This window comes from Anolis carolinensis, unplaced genomic scaffold (genome assembly GCF_035594765.1).
Source record: "Anolis carolinensis isolate JA03-04 unplaced genomic scaffold, rAnoCar3.1.pri scaffold_10, whole genome shotgun sequence".
NCBI classification, from domain to species: Eukaryota; Metazoa; Chordata; class Lepidosauria; order Squamata; family Dactyloidae; genus Anolis; species Anolis carolinensis.
Window position 1 is genome coordinate 8,704,979 of NW_026943821.1, and position 27,460 is coordinate 8,732,438.

The 27,460-nt window shown below is 42.4% G+C and overlaps 3 protein-coding genes across 13 annotated transcripts in view; 2 read left to right on the forward strand and 1 right to left on the reverse strand.

Moving 5' to 3' along the window:
* The window catches only part of LOC134293811 (uncharacterized), a 292,347-nt gene that overhangs the window by 11,269 nt on the left and 253,618 nt on the right, over positions 1-27,460 (forward strand). For 2 of the 11 annotated variants that reach the window (XR_010000770.1, XR_010000769.1), the window contains 2 exons: positions 6,845-9,447; positions 13,463-17,571. The exons of 1 other annotated variant lie outside the window; for it this stretch is intronic. Coding sequence is in view for 1 of the 10 variants with exons in the window: in XM_062962586.1 (XP_062818656.1) it covers positions 6,845-6,961; positions 17,066-17,077 (129 nt within the window). In the remaining 9 variants the exon portion in view is untranslated. Of the gene's footprint in view, positions 1-6,844; positions 9,448-13,462; positions 17,572-27,460 lie in introns of those variants that run through there. 8 more of the 11 variants (XR_010000772.1, XR_010000771.1, XR_010000764.1 and 5 more) reach the window with 7 other exon arrangements.
* On the reverse strand, positions 14-16,129 carry LOC100567234 (calpain-12). Its single transcript, XM_062962588.1, has 19 exons — positions 15,899-16,129; positions 14,012-14,087; positions 13,791-13,912; positions 12,368-12,501; positions 11,350-11,518; positions 10,610-10,693; positions 10,220-10,305; positions 9,254-9,331; positions 7,936-8,102; positions 7,483-7,683; positions 7,048-7,055; positions 5,838-6,046; positions 5,074-5,116; positions 4,658-4,726; positions 4,344-4,401; positions 3,510-3,574; positions 2,563-2,631; positions 2,261-2,339; positions 14-195 (listed from the first exon to the last, which is right to left on the reverse strand). The coding sequence occupies exons 1-19, from the start codon at positions 16,127-16,129 to the stop codon at positions 14-16; spliced, it is 2,130 nt and encodes a 709-aa protein (XP_062818658.1).
* ehd2 (EH domain containing 2) overlaps positions 19,565-27,460 on the forward strand; it is a 36,343-nt gene continuing 28,447 nt past the window's right edge. Inside the window, exon 1 of the mRNA XM_062962584.1 lies at positions 19,565-21,079. Coding sequence (XP_062818654.1) covers positions 20,682-21,079 — 398 coding nt within the window. The 5' untranslated portion in view covers positions 19,565-20,681. The remainder of the gene's footprint in view (positions 21,080-27,460) is intronic.

The window sequence follows — 27,460 nt, forward strand, 5'->3', positions numbered from 1 at the left end:
TTAAATTTGAAGTTTAAGTGTATGGAAGGAAAGGACACAAGCATGAGAACAACCAGGGTGTGATCTTTCTGGCCTTACTGAAAACACTTTCGAGGTGCACCATCAGGGAAACAAAGCTGTCGAAGTCTATCTGGAGCCAGGGGTTGCCATATTTTTTCACAAGGGCCTCTGTTGTCCGATTATTTAAGTGGAATCCTGAATAAGAACAGAAGCAGCAATATTAACAGGGATGGTGCTTTAACTGTATGTGAAGCTACTCTACCAATTTAAGTAAGCAAAATCTACCTTTTCTTTGTGTAATATTCTAATTCTAAACAATATCCCAGAATACTAAGATATGTAAATAAACACAATATAATTATGCAAAAGGAGAACTGTAATGACCATATGGAGTGGAGTGCCGCAGGGCTCCGTCCTGGGCCCGGTTCTGTTCAACATCTTTATTAACGACTTAGACGAAGGGTTAGAAGGCACGATCATCAAGTTTGCAGACGACACAAAACTGGGAGGGATAGCTAACACTCCAGAAGACAGGAGCAGAATTCAAAACGATCTTGACAGACTAGAGAGATGGGCCAAAACTAACAAAATGAAGTTCAACAGGGACAAATGCAAGATACTTCACTTCGGCAGAAAAAATGGAAATCAAAGATACAGAATGGGGGACGCCTGGCTTGACAGCAGTGTGTGCGAAAAAGACCTTGGAGTCCTCGTGGACAACAAGTTAAACATGAGCCAACAATGTGATGCGGCTGCTAAAAAAGCCAATGGGATTCTGTCCTGCATCAATAGGGGAATAGCGTCTAGATCCAGGGAAGTTATGCTCCCCCTCTATTCTGCCTTGGTCAGACCACACCTGGAATACTGTGTCCAATTTTGGGCACCACAGTTGAAGGGAGATGTTGACAAGCTGGAAAAGCGTCCAGAGGAGGGCGACTAAAATGATTAAGGGTCTGGAGAACAAGCCCTATGAGGAGCGGCTTAAAGAGCTGGGCATGTTTAGCCTGCAGAAGAGAAGACTGAGAGGAGACATGATAGCCATGTACAAATACGTGAAGGGAAGTCATAGGGAAGAGGGAGCAAGCTTGTTTTCTGCTGCCCTGCAGACTAGGACACGGAACAATGGCTTCAAACTACAGGAAAGGAGATTCCACCTGAACATCAGGAAGAACTTCCTCACTGTGAGAGCTGTTCGACAGTGGAACTCTCTCCCCGGGGCCGTGGTGGAGGCTCCTTCCTTGGAGGCTTTTAAGCAGAGGCTGGGTGCTTTGAATGCGATTTCCTGCTTCTTGGCAGGGGGTTGGACTAGATGGCCCATGTGGTCTCTTCCAACTCTACTATTCTATGATTCTATGATTCTATATAGTGTCACCAAAATCCCCAATACAGTAATATGAAAAATACAGTGGAAAAGGAGCAACTGTTCTCAAACAGAAAGTATCTCAGTCTGATATCAGTCCCAATGTATGTAAGCTTCAGGGGTCCAAGTTCAATGAGAAATTCTTTCAAAAGAAGTAAAAGTGAATAGACGGTTGGTCACTTAGCTATTATGCAAGATAAAGAAGATAATAATGGAGCACAGCTCTCTTTATTTGCGGAGACTTTTGTTTTGAGAGCTGTGCTCCATTATTATCTTCTCTATCTTGCATTGAACTTGAGTAGGAGAGGCATCCCATTGATGTTTAGAGTAAATATTGTTCATCTTAGTCGCTGCTGTGAATAGGTTGGACTGAAAGCAGTGTTGAGCCTTAGCGGATCCTTTGGCCTGTGTCTACCTGAGAAGATACAGAAGGGCTGACATCTCCGTCCTATCCAACACTGGAATGGAGCCATCAGAGAGAACCCAATACTCTACTTCAAAATTGCCTTTTTTGTCAAGCAAAACCAAAAAAGAACTGTCTCGTTTTCTATTTAGCTTAAGTATTACTGGTGAAAGAAGTCATCAAGCAACACTCAATTCAACTGGCACCACCCAACGATCAAATATTTGTCAATATAAAAACTTGTATGCTGTGCTCTAGTTCTGCCAGTTCTCAGGTCTTCAAGGTCTTCAATCCACATCTTCTAATCCAACCTCATGTTGAGTTCCTAACAGCCTTGGGCCCGTTCCTTTTCCCCCTTGGCTGCTTGAGCGGTCGAGGGGGGAAAGGAAGGGGCCTGAGGCTGTTGGGAATTGTGGGATTTGGAGTCCAAAACAGCTGGAGGGCCGAAGTTTGTAGAATAATACAGCACATTATTGGCATTCCCTGTTCCTATTCACCTGCAGCATCCAATGCCAGCTGGATTTCATGGGTGTTCATGCTGCCAGACCTGTCCACATCGTAAGCCAGGAATATATGCTGGGAAGAACATAAAACAGATTAACATCTTGCTACCTGCTATATATGTGCAAGAGTCAATACAGTGTAGTTTAGTGTGGCAGTTAGAACTCTCTGTTATCTCTGGCACTGTGGCTTAGGACAACGGACCTACAATTCCCAGGATAACATAGGATAGACTTAAAGTGGTATCAAACTGCTGTGATTCTGTAGTATAGATAAACTCAGAGAAACTGTTTCTCACCTGCCATTCTTGCATCCTACAGGAAAACTGCTGAAAATCCTCTAGAGTCAACTTGTTTGTTTTCCAGGTCTGTGGTATAGTCAAGGAGAAGCAAATGGTGCGTTGTATGGTCCACACAACCGTCCTTCAGATATGATAGTCATTTTCAAATATTTTAAGGGCTGTTGTGTGAAAGATGGAGTGAATTTATTTTATAGTGTAGCTATGGGTTCCTGGACAGGCGGGAAATCAGACTAGATCTGTGGTTCTCAACCTGGGGTACCCAGATGTTTTTGGCCTACCACTCCCAGAACTCCCAGCCAGTTTACCAGCTGTTGGGATTCCTGGGAGTTGAAGGCCAAAAACATCTGGGGACCTTAGGTTGAGAACCACCGGAGTAGATGAATCTTCTTTCCAACTCTTTTATGCTTCTATGAGTTTCATTTCTCTAAGTCAGCATTTCTCAGAGGGGTCACCAAAGACCATCAAAAACACACATTTCTGATGGTTCTAGGAACCTCTTTGGCAGAGAAGGCTGGATGTAGGTGAACTACAACTCCCAAACTCAAGGTCAATGCCCACCAAACCCTTTCAGTATTTTCTGTTGGTCGTAGGAGTTCTGTGTGCCAAGTTTGGTTTAATCCCATCGTTGGTGGAGTTCAGAATGCTCTTTGATTATAGGTGAGCTATAAATCACAGTAACTACAACTTCCAAATTACAAAATCAATCCCACGAGTATTTAAATTTCAGCATATCAGGTATTGTGCCAAATTTGGTCCAGTGAATGGAAATACATCCTGCATCTCAGATATTTACATTATGATTCATAACAGCAGCAAAACTATGAAGTAGAAACAAAAATAATTTTATGGTTGGGGGTCACCACAACATGAGGAATAGTATTAAGGGGTTGCAGCATTAGGAAGGTTGAGAACCACTGTTCTGAGTGATGACACCAGAAGGATACACTGAAATGCTGGATGATTTTCTCACACTCCTCTCTAGAAAAGCCATCCGTCTTCAAGAATGTCACTGGAAAAATGAGGGTTGTTTTCTTAACTGTTTATTTTTGTATTCTTATTTTGTGCATGTTCTGTATTTATCCCAGAAATACATAGTTTTAAGTTGTGCTAAAGATCTTTTCGCACAAAATACTATTTTAAAAAAATGTCCTTCAATTGTTCACCCAAAAATCCTGAAATGGAAAAAATTGTAAAAATCCTTCTCTAATCTCATCCAGCAAGCAGCAAACTTTTGAAATCATTCTCAAGTGCAAGAAGGAAATAAGCAAATGTTTCCATCCCAGTGGACAGGGGTTAAACCGCTGAGCTGCTGAATTTGCTGACTAAAAGGTTGCCAGGTTGGAATCCGGGGAGCGGGGCGAGCTCCTGCTATTAGCCCCAGCTTTTGCCAACCTAGCAGTTCAAAAACATGTAAATGTGAGTAGATTTATAGGTACCGCTTCAGCGGGAAGGTAACAGCGCTCCATGCAGTCATGCCAGCCACATGACCTTGGAGGTGTCTACGGACAACGCCGGCTCTTCAGCTTAGAAATGGAGATGAGCACCAACCCCCAGAGTTGGACCCAACTGGACTTAGTGTCAGGGGAAAACCTTTACCTTCTTACTTCCATCCTTGCTGTGGGCCTATCACTACAATCGTTGTGTTTTCTCTTAGCACATAGTAAAGAATGGGAGAGGAAGTGAAGCACATGAACGGATGGGAGATGAAGTGAATGTCAAGTTTCTTTGCGATGTCAAATTCTAGGGTTTGAATTCAAAGACAGGAGAGACGTACTCACAAGCAGTCATAGTCTGATTCAAAATGCTTTGGAATTGATTGGCATCCACTTCTTGGTCCTGTGAGAAACAGAAATGTAAGAATGGTCAGTCACACAGCCTGGGCAATGAACAACTCCACCTTCTTTGTACCAACTAGGATCAGGGTTAATCAATAGTCTTAAAGATTTGCCGCTCGTACAACCTCACCCCCAACCTTTTCATGGGATCTTTTTTTTTATGGCTCGGACGGTGCACCCAATGCTCTGTTTTACTCCAGACTGTGTGTATTTTTCATCTTTCTACTCATTTCTTGTGGAATTCACAAACTATTTACCTGTCCTGCATACTTCAGGAAGGTTTCCTCAAGTGCTTTGTCTAATCCAGTCTTGGAAGGTGTCATTGTCTGGGGAGAAAGAAAGCATGAAAGAGAAAGAGGCACAACTCTGGTATAATCACCCCTTCTAGGACAAATGTGAGAATCTATCAAACTTGGAGCAGAGTTGCTTTTCCTATTTAAAAATAAGCTGGCTGTACTTAGTGCTGGTTGGTTGGATGTCATCACACTTCCAACCTGGTTGCGGAGAATGATGATAGGACAGCTCTTAGATGATTTCAAACAGTTGTTTTTAAAATTTAAATTGTAACTTCAACATGTAAGCTAAGCTTCTCAGGATAGCGAACACATTCATTCAATCCAGCCTTTGAACTGTGTCAAAAATATTGAAATACACCAGCAAAAGAAACAATTACCTGCAATGCCGTGCCATCTGCACTGATTTCTCCATCAATTTCCCTGGAACGAAAACTTCGTATTATCAGATTCTAAACCAATAAAACAGAACATGGTACCATCACAGGCATGGCATATAGAGAAATATTCCATCTGCCCAGAGACCACAGACCAACCTGGATTTGCTGAAATGTTAAACCTGTAGCTACCATAAGGGAAAGGTAAAAGTTTCCTCTTGACATTAAGTCTATTCATGTCCGACTGTGTGGGGCGATGCTCATCTCCATTTCTAAGCTGAAGAGTTGGTGTTGTCCGTAGACACCAGCTGCAGAAGTTGTTGACTTGAAGGTTGGCGGTTCAATTCCGTGGGACGAGGTGAGCTCCCATTGAGAGCCCCAGTTTCTGCCAACTTAGCAGTTTGAAAACATGCAAATGTGAGTAGATCAATAGGTACCACTCCAGCAGGAAGGTAACGGCGCTCCATGCAGTCATGCCGACCACATCCTAGGAGGCATTTACGGACAACGCTGGCTCTTCGGCTTAGAAATGGAGATGAGCACCAACCCCCAGAGTTGGACATGACTAAATGTTAGGGGAAAACCTTTACCTTTACCTATTCTTCACATATTTTACAAGTGTAATATATGAACTGTTTTGCAGATAAATCCATTTTTCAACTTGGGAATAAATAGTTGTGAATATTATTTTCATCGACTAAAGCCAACGAAGTTAGAGGATTTGTAGACTATTAAAAAACAAAGCTTGCTGGACTCCCGACACTCACAAGAACTGATGTTTCTTCTCTGTGAAAATGCGGAGGGTGAAGTTTGCCTCTTCCAAAGGAGACTGGGTGTTGGGGATGATCAGATAATCTCCAGGGGGTAACTGGAGGTATCTCGTGATGTCTCTTGAATAACCGCTGCAAGGAGGGCAGACAGGCTGGAGAGTGGGGATCAATGCCTTCCTTTGAGCTGTGCTCTTCAGCTGGAGGTACTGGAAGGAAGAAAGGCAGCTAATGAGGTCATTTTGCTAGAACTTGGGATAGCTGGTGGCCTCGATACTCTCAGTGGGATGGTGACTCTGCTTGAGATTTAGCCTGAACATTCAGTGAGTACTGGCCATTCTAGCTAGAGGTTCTGATAGTTGTGGTCCAAAAAACTGCAATGTTTCCAAATACAGTATGACCCCGGTATCCATGGGAATGTATTTATGGATTTTGTGTGGATAGCGAATCTTATTAAAAGGACTTTTGGTCCAAGAATACTGTAGAGCAGGAATGGGAAAATTTTGGCCCTCCAGGTGTTTTGGACTTTGGATATGGAGAAATGAATATGGATACAGGAGTTATACTATATTGATTTCTGCTTGTTAGCACTGATGGAAGTTGTAATTAATTTGGAATTAAGAAAGATACCCTTTATACACAATTTCAAATTCAACCCTCAAATCCTGGGTACACTTATTCATTGGGTAATGTAAGTATTGTACCTTAACTCTTTATGTGTTTTATTGCTTATATGTTTAGATTGTTTATATTTTAATCAGATGTGTTTTATTGTTTACCTGTGCGGCATTGAATTTTTGCTGGATTTGTAAGCCGCCTTGAGTCCCCTTCGAGGTTGAGAAAGGCGGGGTAGAAATGAAGTAAATAAATAATAATAATAAATAATGCAACAGCATGTGGAAGGTCCAAATACCTCCTGTAATATTCAAGGTTATGTTATGTTGTTCTTTTCAAAAACTTCCCTCGTTTTGAATTGGACGTTGTTTTCCTTTCCTTCCCATTCTCAGCTGAAAACTTCCTTCTTGCTACTTCTAGCCGTAGCATGGGTGGGAGCCCATAAGGAAAATTACATCAACTTGAATGATTACCTCTTTGGTCACCTGCAAGAAAAGAGAAAACCATTGGTAAGAAGGCAAGCAAATGATCAAAGGCTAAGATCCCGTGCATGTTTCACTGCACATCAATCCCATTTGCCTTTGAATAGATTCACCTCTCTTTCTCGGGGTACTTTTCCTGGGATTCTAGAGGGGTCGAAGGCTATAACAGCAGTCTTGTGAGTCACATTTGGCCACGGGCCATGTTTTACCCTCTGTCATGATCTCCAATCCTTGACATCTCTGGTCGGCTGACAAGGAACAGATGCCAGCCATAAAACAGGCTGGCCATAAAACCTCAATTACCCTCTAGTATGTGGGAGCCCCTATATATGTGGGCCAAAAGAAGGTTCTGGCATTCGGTACAATAAAAATCTGTTGGAATCTACCAGCGTGTCTTGGTGCTTTTTCCTTTGGAAGACGGACCCACAGCACAACTGAGAGAAGAGAACCCGACACCCTCCCATGTCCTAAATGGCCCTTGAGCAACCCTTTTTGTCACACATTATAGACCTGGGGGGAAAGGCACTTGTCCCACAGACCCCATGTACCCACCCTGAAGATCTGAAAGCAGATGAGAAGGAAGTCCTTTCCACTCCTCCTGCTCCTGCGCCGTTCTCTCTGCATCAAAGAAACAAGGAGGGTGCAAGTGGGGTTCGGATATTGTTCTCCTCTCTTCTCTTGCTTCTTCACCTCTTTCTCATCTGGCTCCAGCAGTGAAACATGAAATTGAGGGTTCATCCAAAAAGTGTCTAGAAAATTGAAAACATCTGCATCTTAGAATGAACTCTACAGCCAGTTGGATATCAAAGCATCCTTAAGATTTGCATTGGGGAAGTTCAACAATGAAGCATGCTAGATCTTTGCTTGATTAATTTGCATCCCATTGCTGAGTAGAGACATATTAGCATAATTGAGAAGTTCCTTAGGGTGCAATGAGCTCTCTCCAAGCTTTTCTACACTACTCTTTCACGTGAGTCCAACCCCAAGCCCAAGAGAATTACCCCATGGTTGGAAAGTCTGGCATCCACCAGCGGTGTAGCCTTTGATCCAACAGCCTTGGAAGCAGTTGACGTTCCAGCAACAGTGGGATCCCTCTTGTGTGTGGTCACCACTAAAGTGGCAGATCTCCAAGACATCGAAATGACGTATAAAATCAACCAATTGCATCCTGGAAAGTGGAGACAAACAGAAGTAGTTACATAGTGACACATACTGGCCTTTTCTCACTCAAGCATGATTGAGTGTATGTGCCTTCAAGTCACCTGTCAACTTATGCAGATCCTATGCATTTCACAGACTTTTCTTAAAAGGTAAAGGTAAAGGTTTTCTCCTGACATTAAGTCCAGTCATGTCCGACTCTGGGGGTTGGTGCTCATCTCCATTTCTAAGCCAAAGAGCCGGCATTGTCTGTAGACACCTCTTAGGTCATGTGGCCAGCATGTCTGCATGGAGCGCTGTTACCTTCCTGCAGAAGCGGTATCTATTGATCTACTCACATTTGCATGTTTTTGAACTGCTAGGTTAGCAGAATCTGGAGCTAACAGCAGGAGCTCACTCTGCTTCCCGGATTTGAACTGCCAACTTTTCAGTCAGCCAGTTCAGCAGCTCAGCTGTTTAACCTGCTGCTACTTCCATCCTCTGAAACATAGCCTACGGCACCTGGGATGTGCTGGCAGTCTTCCATCAAATTGCTAACCAGGGCTGGCCTTGCTTAGCTCCCAAGATGGGATCATTGGGGTATTTGGGTCATCATATATAATTAGGTGCTCAAATGAGGTGAGTGACATGAGACTTTATCTGAAAATTAGGTTCAGAGTTTGGGAAAGCTACTGGCTGGAATGGAGAGCTGAAGTACACAAATTAACTTTTCCAAGTTGTATTAAAGGGCATGCATAAGATACTTGTAAGGGGCCCCTGGTGGCAAAGTGTGTTAAAGCGCTGAGCTGCTGAACTTGCGGACCAAAAGGTGCCAGGTTCAAATCCCAGGAGCAGAATGAGCGCCTGCTGTTAGCCCTAGCTCCTGCCAACCTAGCAGTTCGAAAACATGCAGATGTGAGTAGATCAATAGGTCCTCCGGCGGGAAAGTAACGGCGCTCCATGCAGTCATGCCGGCCACATGACCTTGGAGGTGTCTACGGACAACGCCGGCTCTTCGGCTTAGAAATGGAGATGAGCACCAACCCCCAGAGTTGGTCACGACTGGACTTATCGTCAGGGGAAAACCTTTACCTTTACCTTATAAGATACTTGTAATCATTGTAGGGAAGCACACTTCTGTGTAGCTAAGTTTTCTTTTACTGCTGATTCCAATTTCCTTACCAAAATTCTCCATCTTTCCGATCACACACGTGAAGCTTCTTCAGGAGTTCGGGGTCCAAAGAGGACCACAGTGGTGATCTGAAGCCAGAAAAAAACCAAGAGACACGGACATGAATTGTCGTGCAATGGGAGCTTACATAGGCAAGGCTGGTACAATGAAGACATTATGAGGCACTATAAGCACTGAATGGTAGGTAAGTGGAGAGATTAAAATTTCATTTTTCAGCCATTAAGATTTACAAGCTATTTAATAAATATACTCTTTCAGGTGCTCTTCAAAATATTATATGATACTATAATCTATATATATAAAAGAGTGATGGCATCACGGCAGCGGACAAAACAACAAAAGTAAACACCCCACAACCTCGAAACTTGCCAGCACAACCCCTCATCCATGCCTCTAGGTTGATACAACAAAAAGAAAAGAAAAATAAAGTCCTAATTAGAAGGAGAGGAATAATTGTTTTTATCCAATTGCTGCCAGTTAGAAGGCTAAGCTCTGTTCACTTGGTCTCCTAGCAACCCACACAGCCCAGGGGACCCTTTACCTTAACTACCACCAATTCCTCAATACTTTATTTCCCATACCACCATACTTCACCACAGCAACGTGTGGCCGGGCACAGCTAGTATACTATAATATGTGTGTGTGCTTTCAAGTTGTCTGCCAGCTTTTGGTGACCCCATGATTTTATAGGATTTTCTTAGGCAATGAATATGCAGAAAGTGCTGGGTTAATGCCTCCCTCTGAAATATAGCCCATCTTACAATTAAGAGGAGAAGCAGGAACACATGAGACCAAAATTTGAAATGCAAGCCATTGGGACAGGCACTGAAAGTTGAAAAATAGCTTCTGAAAACTTCCAGAAGTTACAGTCCAACAGAACTGGAGAGTGCCAGGTTGGGGAAAACTTCCCTAAATTCCATTCTCTCCAACCTGTGACACACACAAGAGACACTCACTTGTCACTCCAGCGGCCGGTCCATTCCTGGTAGCCCCAGGGGTTTCGCAGCCTCAGTAGCCTCACCACCTTCTCCCCGAAATCAATCTGAGAAGCAACATAAAAACAATTATCTGTGCATGAAGGAGTGTTGCTTCATTTCATAGCAGAAGGCCCATACATACATGGAAGAGGGGATTTACAATCATGTAACCAGCAGAATGTGGTGGTTTAGGCATTCTGGAGAACATGGCTCAAATCTCTGCTCATCCATGGAAACCCATTGGGTAACCCTGGGCTAGACATGCATCCAAATCCTCCAGAATTTCCTTTTATTCCCCAGTTCATTACTTTGTTTCCTCCCCCTGCTTTCTGAGATTCAGTCCTCAAAGAGAGGAATAGGCTGATATACCTTGTGAATTCCAGTGATGGAGTAGGCATGTCCCTTCACCAGCCCTTCCGGGGTTGGTTTTTCAATGTCCTCAGGCCGCTTAACCTGAAAATAGAATAGGCAGTACAGTTAGACTGTAGTTGTTCAAAGCACAGAGAGTCAAAGTAACTATCAAAGGATATAAACCAGTGGTTCCCAACAGGGACCACTTTGATCAGGGACCACTCTCCAACATTAGTATCAAAAGGGTTACAAATCAGTTTTTGGTCAACTTTAGATTTGATTTGGTTATTTGGGGTGCTGATTCAGAAAACTACATTGGATAGACCACATCAGCTCTAGTTTCTGATACAGAACATATGCCATCTGTTCACTGAAAACTATATTTAATAATCTAGAGCTGATGTGGTCTATCCAATGCTATTTGCTGAATCAGTACCCCAAATACCCAGGAACAGGCCTACAAATGTGTCCCCGCTTCCAGGCACCACATGGAACGGCTCCAGTCAGGGGGAGAGAGGAGGAGGAGAAGCAGCAGTCAGGAGGCTTGTCATGCCTTTCGTGGGTAGTCAGCCTCTCCCTTCCTGACATCCCCGTTGCCTCAGCACTAAGAGGGTTTTTGCGAGACCAGTCATTGCAACAGTGTAGTAATGGTGAGGGTGTGGACCATATTTTAGTCCTTGGGGACCACGGATCCTTGGGAACCACTGATAAAAATCCACTTCTTTGGACACAGTACCAAGTGATTTGCCTGCACTCACCTCAATGTGCGCGCCCATCAAAGAGTTCCTACTCAGGGCTGCTCGAATGGTCTTGAAGAGCTTGGTGTTAGGTATTTTTAGGGACAGAGTCTCCCCAATTCCACCAGTGAAGTCCACAAAGGCCTCATTCATGTAGCCACCATTCATAGCTTCATAGGAGCCATTCAGTCTTTTTTGCAGGAGGAAGAAAGGAAGGGCAAAGGAAGGGCAATGGAATAACAGATGGTAGTATTAAGAAATGTATTGGAATAGTTCAGCTCTCTTGGAATGGTACCTATGTATCAAATAGAACCTGCTTCCAATCTAGTAGCGATTGGGAGGATTACTTTGTTGAACAATAATTGTCCTTTTAAAAATTATTGTATAACTGGTCAAGTGTGGAACAGTAATCCAGACTTAGACCAAAAATGGAACTTTTCTAAAACCTCTTCCTATATAGCAGTCAAGACACATAGATGATTTCTCTGCTTCATACTCCACTCAAGACCTTTTGCTACCTGAGATGGAGCATCAAATGGCACTTCACCCCACTACAACAACTCATGTCAAGAGGCATCATTTCTAAAGTCAGATGCATTATTTTGATAGGTAAGGCAGCCATAGAAAACCCACTGGGAGACCCTGGGCAAATCATGCACTCTCAGCTGCCCCTGCCCCATAAGCCTGTGATAGTTTGCCTTAGGGTTGCCATAACTAGGACATTTTGACTAGAACAAAGGCAGTAAATCCAATACACACCCACCTCCATCTTTGGTATTAAGATACAAACTTAAACTTGCTTTTTTATGACACCCAAAATTTGTACTTGATTATACTACCATATCTCGCTCTAGGAGCATACAGTTTGAAGCCACTTTAACTACCATGGCTTAATGCTATGGAATTATGAGAGCTACCGTTTGGTAAGGCACCAGCATTATTTAGCAAAGAAGACTAAAGACGCTGTAAACCTACAAAGCTTTAGTCAGGCAAGTAGGAAGCAAGGGATTTGGGCATGAAGGCATGATATCTCACTTACTTGGCATAGGCTTTTTCCAACAAAGGCATCCAGAACTCATCATGTTCAGGGGAGCGCACAAAAAGCAGCTCGTTATTTATGGTGGGCAGGAGGTCATCCACCACCACATCCACCCATTGCCCATACTGCCAGAACTGGAGAGATTAAGAAATGATTGAAAGTGAAAACGAAGGAATGCATCTTCAACCTCTGATCTTAATTTCTGAACTGTATTCTTTTCTTTTCTATTGATTCCTATTTCCAATAAATTACAAGTACCCCTTATGGTTGCTTTAAAAGACAATTGTGGTTGTCTGTTAAATCGAAAGAATTCTTGAATCTGCTGTTTAATGACCTGTTTATCCTTTTCGTTAAAGGTTACCTTTGGGTTGAAAATCCATTTCCTTGAGGACTTTCTCATTGGGATTCCTAATTTTAACAGGAGGGGAGCATGATCACCTGGCCAGTGATTCCCCACTTTAATCTCCCTTATTGGTTGTATATTGTTAATTCCAACTATTGCAGAGAATTTTGTGTGCCTGTGGGAATAAAAGGTTGGGGTCGTTCCCTCCTCTCCTAATCTATTTTGTGCTTCTATGAGGCTCCATTTTTTAAAGTTTATTTTGCATTCAAGTCTGCCTAGGTTCCACCCTGTTTTTTGGTTTGTTTATAGAGTTCCATATTAAGATCTCCCCCTATTATTATATCTCCTTTTGCTTGTTTTTCAATTTTAGCACAATACTTTTGTATAAATCCTAACTGATTTTTATTAGGGGCATAGATACTTACTATAGTAGTGTCTTTATTATTTAATTTTCCCTTAATCATCACAAAATGTTCTTCCCTATCTACTATTTGATTCTCTAACTCAAATTTATGTATATCCCTTATTAATATTGCCACTCTTCTTGACTTATTTGTGCCCCGGGATTCATATTGTAGTACCCATCTATTTAGGTTCAACAATTTTGATGTGTCCTTTCCCTTGTGGGTTTCCTGGAGTAGGCATATGTCTGCGTGCTCCTCCAATAACAACTTGGCGATTTTTTGCCTTTTAACCGGAGATGATAGTCTGTTTACATTAATTTATATAACAATTATTTCATCCCCCATTAGGAATTTTGTCCTGCCTGTCCCCAATTCTCCGTGGAAGCCACGATAATCAAACTGAGGCTGTTGTACTGTGGTCATGTCATGAGAAGAAAAGATTACAAAAAACAATAATGCTTGGAAAAGATGAAAACACTCAATCAAGGAAGCCATGGCCCTGAGTCTGTTAAGGCCCGAGACTGCTGAAAGGCTTGGAGATGGGTAATTCATGGTAATTCATGGCACCACCCATGTAGACAGTAGTAAACAGCAATGACGGTGATGGACAGTCTTCGGTAGGACTCTAGACCCCCACCCCCTTTGAGAATAACAAGAGTGTGGAAGCTCATCTCACCTGGAAATGGAAGATGCCAGCATATTCAGTGCCTCCGAAATGTTGATCTTGTGGAACCACCCGATAAAGGAGTTCTGGGTACAGGGTAAGGGAGGCGGCTGCTGCCAAGAACCAGCAGTCACCTTTAAGAAAGAAAAAGGCATAAGAATGTCATCAAAACATAGGCTAGTGCTAGCAGCGAAACAAAAGAGGATAGAGAATGACAGCAAACGAACTGTTACCCAGTTGCCCCTGGCAGACATCGGTCCGATTCATTCCTTTACAAATAAAATGTGGCGTTCCATGTTTGCAGATGTCCTGTAAAAAAATTGCACAGAGCACAATGATTTTATTTTGAGACTGTAGTCCCAAAAAGGAACTTTTCCAGACTTTGATGCAGAGGGTGACATTTTCTACTTGTTTTTTTTTTTGGGGGGGGGGGGTGCTACAATATCTCATGTTTGTCCTCAGGTAGAAATTCTAGATGCTACAGTTTACAGCCACCCGTTGTCCTACATTTCCTTGTTGATCTCCATTGTATCCTGCAGATAATACTCTTTAACTAAATATTTACTTTTCACAACTGCCACCTGGTGAGCTTAAAGACATGTTCCCCACATTTAACTTCTCAAGACCTACCCAACACAAAGAGCTGGCTTCGGACATTTGGCAGCTTGAGGCAGAATAGCAAATATTGCCCTCCTACCCACCTCTCAAACTCGAAGTGCCCTTAAACAGTCATATTATTTTACTGCATAAGTTAACCCCATGGGGAGAAAGGCAGGATATAAATAAAGGTTAATCATAACAACAACAACAACAACAACAGGGTTGCTATGAGTTTTCCAGACTGTATGACCATGTTCCAGAAGCATTCTCTCCTGACGTTTCATCCACATCTATGGCAGGCATCCTCAGAAGTTGTGAGGCTGTTGGAAACTAGGCAAGTGAGACTTATATATTTGGAAAGACCAGGTTGGGAGAATGAACTCTTTTCTGTTTGAGGCCAGCTTGATTAGCATTTAATGGCCTTGCAGATTCAAATCCTGGCTGCTTCCTGCCTGAGAGAATCCTTTGTTGGGAGGTATTAGCTGGGCCTGATTGTTTCTTGTCTGGAATTCCCCTGTCATCTAAGTATTGTTCTTTATTTATTGTCCAGATTTTAGAGTGTTTAAATACTGGTAGCCAGATTTTGTTCATTTTCATGGTTTCCTCCTTTCTGTTGAAATTGTCCACATGCTTGTGGATTTCAATGGCTTCTCCCAACAAAAGATTCCCTGAGGTAGGAAGCAGCCAGGCTTTGAATCTACAAGGCCATTAAATGCTAATCAAGCTGGCCAATTGCAACATGCACACTTGACTCAAACAGACCAGAGTTCTTTCTCCCAACCTGGACTTTCCACAGATATAAAAACCCCACTTGCCTCTGGAACATGGCCATACATCCCGGAAAACTCACAGCAACCCAGTGAGTCCAGCCATGAAAGGGGTTGTTATAATAATAACAACCCCTACTCCAATCGCTGGTAGTATAGTTGTGACTTATAGCAATTTGCTATCTTTTTTGCAACATTACAAATCTGCTACTTGAAGTGAGGGGGTGAAATGTATCTAGGACCACATGTGGTCCTCAAGTCCATTTCTGTGGTCTTCATTCTACCCAGACTCTAAACTGCTTTTTTTCTGGCCAAAACTGAGGAATCCTTCATCCTCTGCTTAATGCCAGTTTTCCTCCCCAAAATTGGAGGTTGGGATGTTTTTCTTTGACCCTTTTGGCATTTTTCCCCCAGACCTGCTGTTGTTGCCTACCCCGCTGACACCGGAGCAATCCTGCATTAACTGGTATTATAGTGTTTACTCTTCTTGGGATGAGCTCTTGATAAGGAGTAAGGCATAAGCAACACACACATATGTCTTATTCCTAACCCATGTTAAGGAGCCAGCTTGGTGATCTGTTCACTGGATCACAGTTTGAATCTCAGCTCAGCCATAAAACCCACTGGTTGTTCCTGGGCAAGTCATACCCTCTTGGCAAAAAGGAAGGCAATGGCGAACCTCTCCTGAATATATCTTGCCTGTGATAGGTTCACCATAAGTCAGAAACAACTTGGAGACACACTACAACTCACCTTTGGCCTCTTCCATACCACCCCTTGGATATTCACGGAGCCGGGTCCTAGTTCTTTGTACCCAAGCGACTCTGCACAAGGTTTGAATTCGGGGTCAAGGAAGAGACGTTGCTGTTGGAGGCACTGACGTTTCAGCTCCTGATAGTTTTGTTCATGGTAGGGTATAGATCTGGCTGTTCCTTTGGAGTCAGAGTCCTTGGTGAGGCGAATGGTGATACTGGAACGAGACATAGCTGAGGCCAACTGTGGCTAGATCCAGATAGGTGAGGAGAATATGCCCAGATCATCTGGTTCCACTTTGCTCCTCCCATTTCTATCAACAAACTGGAAGAGTTTTGCTTCTGGACTTAGATGCAGGGATGCGGAATTTAACTCTTTGTTAGACAGTTTCTTGAAGGAGCCAGGGCTCACACAATGGCTTTAAGCTAGTATTTCCTAACCATTGGTCCTCTAACGGTTTTGTACTTCATCATCCATAGCCAGTATGACCAATGGAGACTGTGGGATCTGAAATCCAAAATGCAGTTTGTAGAGGTCAAAATTAGCTAAAGACCAACACATATTATGCTTGGAATGCATAATATCTGTGTGCCTTCAAATCAATTGTTGATTTATGGTGATCCCATGGATTTCATTGGGGTTTTAGGCAAGGAATAACCAGAAGTATTTTGCCATTTCCTTCCTCTGAAATGGAAACTACAGCCCCTGGTATTCGTTGTCAGTCTCCCATTCAAGTACTAACCGGACAATTGTGTTTATCTTCCAAAATCAGATAGGATCTTGGGCCTTTACATTATCTAGACCTCCTATCAAATAGAGTACTAGAGATTAATTTAAAAGGTTTATACCTTTCAAATAATTCAGTCATATGCATTATATATTACATAGAGGTGAACTAATATACAGGGCAAGACAAAGCATACCCCTTGATCAGTTGATGGCATGGAGGTTGCCCCATGGTATGGCCATGTCATGATCTCCAGTCTTTGACATCTCCGGTCAGCTGACAAAGAACAGATGCCAGCCATAAAACGGGCCAGTCATAAAACCTCAGTTACCCTCTGGTATTCGAGAGCCCCTATATAAGTGAGCCAAAGAGAAGGTTCTGGTATTCGGTACAATAAAATCTGTTGGAATCTACCAGCGTGTGTCTTGGTGCTTTTTCAGGTGGAAGACTGACCCACAGCACAACTGGGAGAAGAGAACCCGACAGGACACCTCCATCAAGCAAGAATTCAAATCAGGGTGAAAAATTTATTGGGCAACTTTACGCACACACTGTTGGATTGCAATAGCCATCAGGTTTGGCCAGCCCAGCCAATTGAGAAAAAAAATGGGTGCTGTAATCTGACAATATCTGAAGGGTCACCTTGAAACAGAGCAATCTTCATTAAGAATGTTTTGTGCACAAAAGTTTTAACATATGTGCCACCTGAAGACAACTGGCCTCTTCTCAGAGTCAATGAAGTTTGAAAGAAGATGAGGTCCAATTTTAACATGGCTGTTAGGGAGTTAATGTGTGTGTTTACTTTATGATGGACACAATAACTGTTAATCTTTTACCTCCTTAGGAGGAAACAATAACCAACCTGTTGCAGAGCAAATATACTTAGGGCTGTCAGCTGCCTGTCCGTTTGATATTGTGTTGAATTAATTAAATATTTTGAATTGGGTGTGTGTGAATTGGGTGTGGGAACAGTCTATGCATCCTGACCTATCAAGCGTCAGACCTTGGGCTATGTCAATCTTCACAAGAAATTTGGCTACCTGAGGTGAAGAACAAAATGCCCATCCCAATCCATAAATGAAAACTAGACTGGTGTGTGAATAGTCAACAAAGGAAATTGCCTTGCTATGCCTAGATGCGCTTATAATATACTTAATGCACTTGTATCTGCTGTTGTTTCAATGAAAAGCCATCAGTCCTAAACAGGATAGTGGTTAAAGGAGACCAGCTAATATTATTAGTGGTTTTTGGAACAAGCTGCTCCAAATTTAAAGGTTTGAAGAAATTCAAGAGCTTAGAAGAGCTCATAGGCTTGCCATTTCCTAGTTCATGAGTGGTCAAAATATTTTATTTTAAATAATAATACAGATAAGAATAGGCAAGACACAGAAAAAGTAGGTGCGGCAACGTACTTTGATGCACCTGCTGCCATCAAATATGCCTTGCCACACCTTTCATTTTAGTGTATTGAACACTGACCTTCAGTTGTCTCAATGAGAAATTAATTCTCAAGGCACCTTAAAGATCAAATAATACAGACTGCAATAAGACCAACACCATTAGGTGTCTTAAAATATATATACAGTACCAGATTTGGTTGGGTTTTTTTTTTCATGTCTGGAGTGACTTGAGAAACTTGCTATTTGGTTGTGATCCCCAGGTTGTGCCAATCAGCTTTTGTATGATATTATTTCTAGCACCCACTTTTTGCTTGATATTCAAGCAATGCTCCTTATAAGTCAGATTGTTCCAATATTACAAAAAGCCAAGTAACCAGTGGATCCCAAGTCAAGGGCAACTAGAATACCTTTATTTATCACCCTGCCCTGCTGTTTGCTGGGGAAGGAAGCATATCTTCCATTTGTTTGGGATTGAAAGCCACTCTCTGTTTATGCATATTTTAACCACAATATAAAATAAAATGCAATAATTGCAGGGCTAGTAGGCCTACATACTCCAAGGACACCAGACCTCTGATATTGGAAGCTAAGCAGAGTCAGCACTGGTTAGTACTTGGATGGAAGACCATCAATGAATATCTGGTACTGTATATTTTAAGGCACCTAATGGTGCAGCGTGTTAAAGCGCTGAGCTGCTGAAATTGTGGACTGAAAGGTCGCAGGTTCAAATCTGGTGGGTGGAGTGAGCACCTGCTGTTAGTCCCAGCTTCTGCCAACCTAGCAGTTCAAAAACATGCAAATGTGAGTAGATCAATAGGTACTGCTTCTGTGGGAAGGTAACTGTGCTCCAGGCAGTCATACCGGACACATGACCTTGGAGGTGTTTACAGACAACGTCGGCTCTTCGGCTTAGCAATGGAGATGAGCACCAACCCTCAGAGTCGGACATGACTGGATTTAACATCAGGGGAAAACCTTTATCTTTACCATATATATATTTTAGAGCTAACAAACTCACTTTCCCTGTTCCATAAGAAAACCTATGAAATCCATAAGATGACAGGTGACTTTGAAGGCACGCAACACAAAGGAATGCTAACTGTAAGAAGAATACCAATGTTCATATTTGTTATGGTAACGGAAGATCACAAAAAGCATGCCACCCCAAAGCTTTTTTTTTCGTGTCAGGAGCAACTTGAGTTGCTTCTGGAGTGAGAGAATTGGCCGTCTGCAAGGACGTTGCCCAGGGGACGCCCGGATGTTTTGATGTTTTTACCATCCTTGTGGGAGGCTTCTCTCATGTCCCCACATGGAGCTGGAGCTGATAGAGGGAGCTCATCCGCATTCTCCCCGGGTGGGATTCGAACCTGGCAGCTTTCAAGTCAGCAACCCAACCTTCAAGTCACTTAGGTAAAGGTAAAGGTTCTCCCCTGACGTTAAGTCCAGCCGTGACTCATCTCCATTTCTAAGCCAAAGAGCCGGCATTGTCCGTAGACTCCTCCAAGGTCATGTGGCCGGCATGACTGCATGGAGCGCTGTTACCTTCCCGCCGGAGCGGTACCTATTGATCTATTCACATTTGCATGTTTTCGAACTGCTAGGTTGGTCACTTAGTCTACTAAAAAAAAGAAAAAAAAGAAACCCCAAAGCTTATTTTCCCCCTTTGAACCACATGGTGGCATCAAAGGCCATTATTTCCCAGCCACATTCTTGCAACTTTGGAGAGAGGCGAAAAAATGCCCATCATTTTTTGGCACAATACTTGCTCTCAAGTTGCTGACTATCCCAACCCTCCCGTCCCTTCCCAAATAATTTATGTTAATGTATTCTGCTCCCTGCCTCTTGGCAGCCATTCATCCCGACAGCCAATGTCTCTCCCTGGGAGGAATCCTCTTCAGATGCTCTTTGGGATCCCTGAAGCAGGGAGGGGGGGAAATTAACAATTCCACAAACAAACAAGAGGGATTTTCCATCTGAAACTGGCATCTCTGTATGTGTCTTTCCCCCCACGCTGCCTTTGCCAGGACTGCACTGTGCGGTGCTGGCTTTCTGGCTCTTCTCATAGCCTTTGGAAGAAGTGACGTCTTTTATTTAAGGACAGAAGAAACTCAGTAATTCCCAACCTACTTTCTTTGAAACCCAAAGTTAATTCTGTGCATTCAGGAGCCGGATTTTGGATAATAAGCACATTTTGAGAATATCATCCGAAGATCCTCCGCTTACTGTAGAAGGGAATCTCTCTGGGGATCGGCTCTGCTAAGCTCTTGGCTTCTTTAAGTATCTGGACCAACCCACCCAAGGCAAGCCTCTTTGACTTAGAAGATCTGCAAAGGCACCACCCAAAGGAGCTGCTGTTTTAAGTTTATTTTGGGTCCAGAACGGATTGGAGAGACCCACAAACTTAGTGGATATTCTTTCAACACTTAGATTTCAGAAGTATCTGGGTCACTTTTTTCGGACCCCATCAAGGTATTTTGTTTTGGACTTTCCAGATCTATTTCTCTGTCAAGTGAAAAGGACTTTTCATCCCAACTTTAAGCAGAGCCACATTCCAACTCTCCCTGTTCCTCTCACATTTTGTTTTCACCACAGATATCTCATTTGAACCTTCATTCCAAGAGAGTCGGCATCGTGCCATTTTCTCAGTGCAGCCAAGATGTTCAGCTGGATGAAGAAGAATGAGAAGAAGACACCCGAGGTGATCCGCACAGTTACTGAGGGCCTCAAAGACCTTTACAAGAGGAAGCTGCTCCCGGTGGAGGAATTCTACCGCTTCCATGATTTCCATTCACCAGCCCTGGAAGATGCCGACTTTGACAATAAACCCATGGTGCTGGTGGTGGGCCAGTACTCCACCGGGAAGACCACCTTCATCAAATACCTGCTGGAGCAGGATATCCCGGGGAGTCGCATTGGGCCTGAACCCACCACCGACTCTTTCATCGCTGTGATGCATGGAGAAACAGAGGGGATCATACCGGGCAACGCTCTCATTGTCGACCCCAAAAAGCCTTTCAGAAAACTCAACCCCTTTGGAAACACCTTTCTTAACAGGTAAGCGCCCACATTTGGGGTGTTATTCCCCTTCTCCTGTATTTTCTGACCTTTATGCACATTCTTTAATCATCCTGAACACCATACCCTCCAATTGTGTTAATTTCCCCCCTCCCCAGTTTTTTATTTAAATTATTGAAAAATTTTGAATTTTACATATTCAGTACTTAAAACTTATACATTCTTTAACAAATTGCAATACAGAGTTATGTATATCATAGCTCCTATGGTATTTTCACTCTCTAACTATATTACATACTCATATTATTTACCTTTTGTTACCCTTCACCTAGTGCTATCCCTTCACCCCAGGCCAGCCAATTACAATATTTATTTCCAAAATTCCATTGTTTCTTTTACAGGTTTTTCCCCCTTTCCTTCTACATATACAAACTCTATAAATTTTCCCCATATCTTCCCAAAATCATCCTTTTTAAATAACCCTCTTTTAATTTTAATATTACATGTAAATGTCAATTGTGTTAATTTAATAAGCTGAGTCCTCTGCCATCTCACTTTTTCAACAGCTTTTTAAAATGTCTGAGGCCCTTTCTACACTGCTATACAACCCAGATTGTCTGTTTTGAACTGCATTATAAGTCTACTCTGCTATATAATCCAATTCAAAGCAGATACAGTAGAGTCTCACTTATCCAACATAAACGGGCCGGCAGAACATTGGATAAGCGAATATGTTGGATAATAAGGAGAGATTAAGGAGAAGCCTATTAAACATCAAAATAGGTTATGATTTTACAAATTAAGCACCAAAATATCGTGTTATACAACAAATTTGACAGAAAAAGTAGTTCAATACGCAGTAATGCTATGTAGTAATTACTGTATTTACGAATATAGCACCAAAATATCATGATATATTGAAAACATTGACTACAAAAATGCGTTGGATAATCCAGAATGTTGGATAAGCGAGTGTTGGATAAGTGAGATTCTACTGTAATCTATATTTTATATTTTTCTCCTTTCACTTTCCTCTTAGTTTTCAGATTGCCTCAGTTATGCAGACTAAATACAAAATGCAAAGGGAGTTTGTACTATATTAATTCTGAAGAGAGAAGAGAAAAATCCTGCCCTTCCCAAGTAGATTCAGGCAAAAGCAAACTGTTGCAGGCTCTGCAGCTTGTCTGTTCTTTCTCATTAATAATATTTGCCACCTTGACCACACTCTGACATTGCTTGGCCTCACACGTTCGGGTTTTCATCTTTGAAATGTTGGAGGGGATGCTGCATGCCTGATCTCTTGTCTGATTTCAGAAGCTAAGCATAGTCAATACTGGGTCTTTTTTCCGTGTCAGGAGTGACAAGAAATTGCAAGTCGCTTCTGGTGTGAGAGAATTGGCCGTCTGCAAGGATGTTGCCCAGTGGACACCTGGATGTTTTACTATCCTGTGGGAGGCTTATCTCATGTTCTCGCATGAGAAGCTGGAGCTGACAGATGGGAGCTTACCCCGCTCCCCAGATTCGAACCGCCAACCTTTCGGTCAGCAGTCCTGCAGGCACAGAGGTTTAACCCATTGCGCCACCGGGGCCACTGGTGAATATTGGATGGGAAACTACTACAGTAAGCAATGGTTCTCAACCTGGGGTCCCCAGATGTTTTTGGCCTTCACCTCCCAGAAATCCTAACAGCTAGTAAACTGACTGGGATTTCTGGGAGTTGTAGGCCAAAACACCTGGGTGTTTGAGAACCACTCAGACAAGTGGTTGAGAACCACTGTACTAAGAGAAGAATCCTGCTGGAAAGCCACTGCTGCTGGGCAGAGTTAACAATGCGGAGTTAGATGGACTGTCTTATTTTCCTCTGAATTAGATTCAAAGGATTTGTGCTTTCCTTTCCAACACTTGTGTTTCACCCTATATGACCATTCCCTCCACCCCCTTTCAGACAAAATTCCTCTCTCTGTTACAAGTATATCAAATCATAAGCTCAGTGTAACATACAGAGTTCTTCTCCACCATCCTCATATCATCCCAACAACCCTGTGAGAGAAGTTGGGTTGAAAGACAGTGACCACCCGTGTTCAGGCAACCATCTTCATGGCTGGATAGGGATTTCAAGCCTGTGTCTTTCCGGTCTTAATCTGACACTCAAACCACACTTTCTCCAGTGTCTTTGACAGCCCATTTGAAGGTATTTTAACCAGAAGCACAAGATACCAACTGCCTTGATTTGAGCTTATATTGCGAGTGGGAGAAAAGCTACACCAGCTAAAAATTCCCCTGTCCCATTTTGATGCACCATAAAAGGAATGAAAGCCTTGGCTTCATGTACTTCTGGGCATCTTCTCCCTGTCTTTCTCCGTCTCTTAAACCAACCACCACGAATAGATCCAGAAGAAAATGGTGGCTGTTCTAAGATTTATGCACTCCACCATTTCAAGACCTAGAACATAGCAAAAAAGGAGACTACAAAGAACTTAATACCATCAGGGATTTGACCCCTGAGAATGTAAATTAAATTATGTCTTTGCTTTGGGCTCTCTATTTACTAGAGCTTTTAATCTATGTTAATTTTATCAATATTTGTATGTATGTATTTTTATCCTTTACTATTTTATCTTGTAAATCGCCTAGACCATCTTGGATGGAGGGCGATTAATAAGTAATTAAATGATGATGATGATGATGATGATGATGATGATGATGATTTAAGTAGGAACTACCTCTATCCTTCTTCTGGCAACCTTTACTTTCCCTGGTCCAGAATGCTGGTGCTTAATAATTGTGCAACGAAAATGGAGCAGGGAGTGGCTTCCTTGATGTGACATTTACCTCTGCAATTTGAGGGGAGTGAGGAGCTTTGTTGAATGTATATCTGTCATGCAGATTTTGAAGCAGAATTAGGAATCCTTGCCATCCACAAGCATGTGGACAACTTCAACAGAAAGGAAGAAACCATGAAAATGAACAAAATCTGGCTACCAGTATTAAAAAAAACTCCAAAATCAAAACAGTAGATGGGAACCAACACTCTGAGGGCAGAGGACAGCTAATGACTGAACAAAGGATGCCCCCAAGCAAGGGACAAAACCTTTCCAATGCTAATTAGGGTGATTAACTGAAACATTAATGCTGGCTTCCCAGTGACAAAGGACTCTTGCCACACCCTGGACTCTACACAGATATATATTCTTTCCTTTCCTTACTTAGTTTCTCCATACCTCACAACTTCTGAGGATGCCTGCCATAGATGTGGGCGAAACGTCAGGAGAGAATACTTCTGGATCATGGCCACACAGCCCGAAAGACATACAACAACCCTGCAATCCTTGCCATGTTTGTTTGATGTCACATAAAAAGGGGAAGGTGGGGAGGAAAAAATGAGCAGAGTTTTGAAGACTACCCTTCCCAGTAGGCAGAGACAAAGGCAAACTCCTGCCTTTCTTAGTTTGATATTCTTGTTTGGGTAACATAAAAATTAGCGAAAGCTTCTGTACCTTCATTAGTCATGGATATGAGGGAATTTCAGCAGTGTTGCTAGTTACCTGGGGTCAGGAAAAGCAACACTGGCTGAAATTCCCTCTTCTCCACAAGCATTAAAGAGACAGAAGCACTTTCCAGTTTTCAATCTGGAGAGCCAGCATAGTTTGAGCATTAGATTATGACTCTGGAGGCCAGGGCCCCTTCTATACAGCTGAATAAAACCCACATTTTCTGCTTTGAACTGGAATATATGGCAGTGTGGACTCAGATAATCCAGTTCAAAGCAGATATTGTGGGATTTTCTGCCTTGATATTCTGGGTAATATGGCTCTGTGTGTCATGAATACTTTTTAAACAAAGCTTCTTTTTATTGCAATTTCAGTGTGAGAGGGTATGTCAGAATTTTTACACAAAGAACAACATTGGACATACAGATTCTATGTCCAATGAATCCACAAACAATCTACAGTTAATGTGTTGTCGAAGGCTTTCATGGCCGGGATCACAGGGTTGTTGTATGTCTTTCGGGCTGTGTGGCCATGTTGCAGAAGTATTCTCTCCTGACGTTTCGCCCACATTGGAACTGTGTTGGCAGGCTGCAGAGAAAGCAGGGTCTGGCCTAAGCAAGTTCTTCTCCAAGGAGGGAGAAAGGATATGGTAATATTTGGATGCATGAGGATGAATGAATATATATGTGTAGTGTGAATGTTGAGAAAAATATAATTCCCTTTTGTTTATTAGCCAATGTAACTGTAGATTGGGTTGTTGTATGTTTTTTGGGCTGTGTGGCCATGTTCCAGAAGTATTCTCTCCTGATGTTTCGCCCACATCTATGCCTGCCATAGATGTGGGCGAAACATCAGGAGAGAATACTTCTGGAACATGGCCACACAGCCCAAAAAACATACAACAACCCAATCTACAGTTACATTGGCTAATAAACAAAAGGGAATTATATTTTTCTCAACATTCACACTACACATATATATTCATTCATCCTCATGCATCCAAATATTACCATATCCTTTCTCCCTCCTTGGAGAAGAACTTGCTTAGGCCAGACCCTGCTTTCTCTGCAGCCTGCCAACACAGTTCCAATGTGTACTTCCAAAATCTCTGAAACACCAAAATGAATCCTCTTTCCCTAAGAACAATGCCAAGGATCAGATCTGGTTTTTCCTCCAGCAGAATGGACTCCATGCAATTGTGTCATGACTCCAGAATCACACTCCTTTCTCTTCCCTTGAAAAAAGGAGGCAAGTGATCAGACTCCTGCTTTTCATAACAGATCTGACACTCCAAGGTAACCATCTCTTTCAATAGAGCACGGCGGGTGAACAGTGCAGCTGTCTGTCACAATTTTGGGTTGTTAAAAGGTCTCTTATATAGCAATATTTTTGCTGATGTTGTTCCAAAGTTGTAAGTGAATGATAGACGTTTTTCCAGCCTGAAACATGTAATTGTGTCTTTTTAGGCCCAATTAGGTCCCTCCCAACGATACATCTTTCACACAATTCAATTCAAACCATACATTATATTTGTACATGACATGTGGAAGGGCCCTGGGGTTCAAATCCCCACTGTACCATAGTTACTCACTAGCTTTGCCCGGTCACGCATTGCTGTGGCTTGTGCTTTCAGAGTGTTGCTCTTTATTTACTGTCCTGATATTAGAGATTATATTGTTCTGTATTATTATATCACAGTAATTATTACATATTATATTTATAATCTTATATTATCTGCTTAGAACTGGATTATATGAGGCCTCTTCTATACAGCTGTATAAAATGCCCACTGAAGTGGATTATATGGCAGTGTGGAGTCCAGATAATCCAGTTCAAAGCAGATAATCTAAGATTATATAGCTGCGTGGAAGGGCCTTGAGTCTACACTGCCATATAATCCAGTTCAAATCAGATAATCTGTATTTTAAAGGCAGTGTAGAAGAGGCCTAAGTGAGGCCTAACTCTGCCTGTCCCCTGGGCTCAGTGGGTTGCTAGGAGACCAAGTGGACGGAGCTTAGCCTTCTAACTGGCAGCAATTGGATAAAAACAATTATTCCTCTCCCTCTAATTAGGACTTTATTTTTCTTTCCTTTTTGTTGTATGAACGTAGAGGCATGGATGAGGGGTTGTGCTGCCAAGTTTAGTGTTTCTGGGATGTGTAGTTTTGTTGTTTTGTCCTAGGCCGAAATTTCATTACCCTTTTATATACAGTAGAGTTTCACTTATTCAAGCCTTGCTTATCCAAGCTTCTGGATTATCCAAGCCATTTTTGTAGTCAATGTTTTCAATATATCGTGATATTTTGCTGCTAAATTCGTAAATACAGTAATTACAACATAACATTACTGCGTATTGAACCACTTTTTATGTCAAATTTGTTGTAAAACATGATGTTTTGGTGCTTAATTTGTAAAATCATAACCTAATTTGATGTTTAATAGGGTTTTCCTTAATCCCTCCTTATTATCCAAGATATTCACTTATCCAAGCTTCTGCCGGCCCGTTTAGCTTGGATAAGTGAGACTCTACTGTATATAGATTGAGTGACTCTGAATGTTACTCTCTCTTAGCACCAATAGAAAGGAAAGGCAAACTCTTTCTGAATTAACATTGCAAGAAAGGCACAGGATAGGCTTCCAACTTGAAGGCACACAACAACCCTCAAATACCCAGGTATAAGTGTCCATACTTAATCATGAACATGGCACTTGGTGGGGAAAATAGGCTTGAACATAGTAGACTCCATTCCTGTTGTAGGGTCCCACAGAATGCCCTCTTTCTCTCTCTTTTGTGATGTCCTGCAGATACTAACCAACTGCCTCACAGCATATTTGGGGAGAGGGAAACAAGGAGAAAGAGCTCAGTGTGGAATGCAAAAGGCCACCTGTTCCCACCCTCCCTATTCTTTGACGAGGGGAAGGACACAGGA

Bases quoted from the DNA above. Each gene is read 5' to 3' on its own strand.
- LOC100567234 (XM_062962588.1), bottom strand. From the start codon at position 16,129: ATGTCTCGTTCCAGTATCACCATTCGCCTCACCAAGGACTCTGACTCC. The intron at 7,684-7,935 runs GTAATTCTCTTG...TCAATTTTCTAG, and splicing joins CCAGACTTTCCAACCATGGG to ACACTTTTTGGATGAACCCT. The intron at 2,632-3,509 runs GTATCCTTCTGG...ACTATACCACAG, and splicing joins AAATCATCCAGCATTTCAGT to ACCTGGAAAACAAACAAGTT.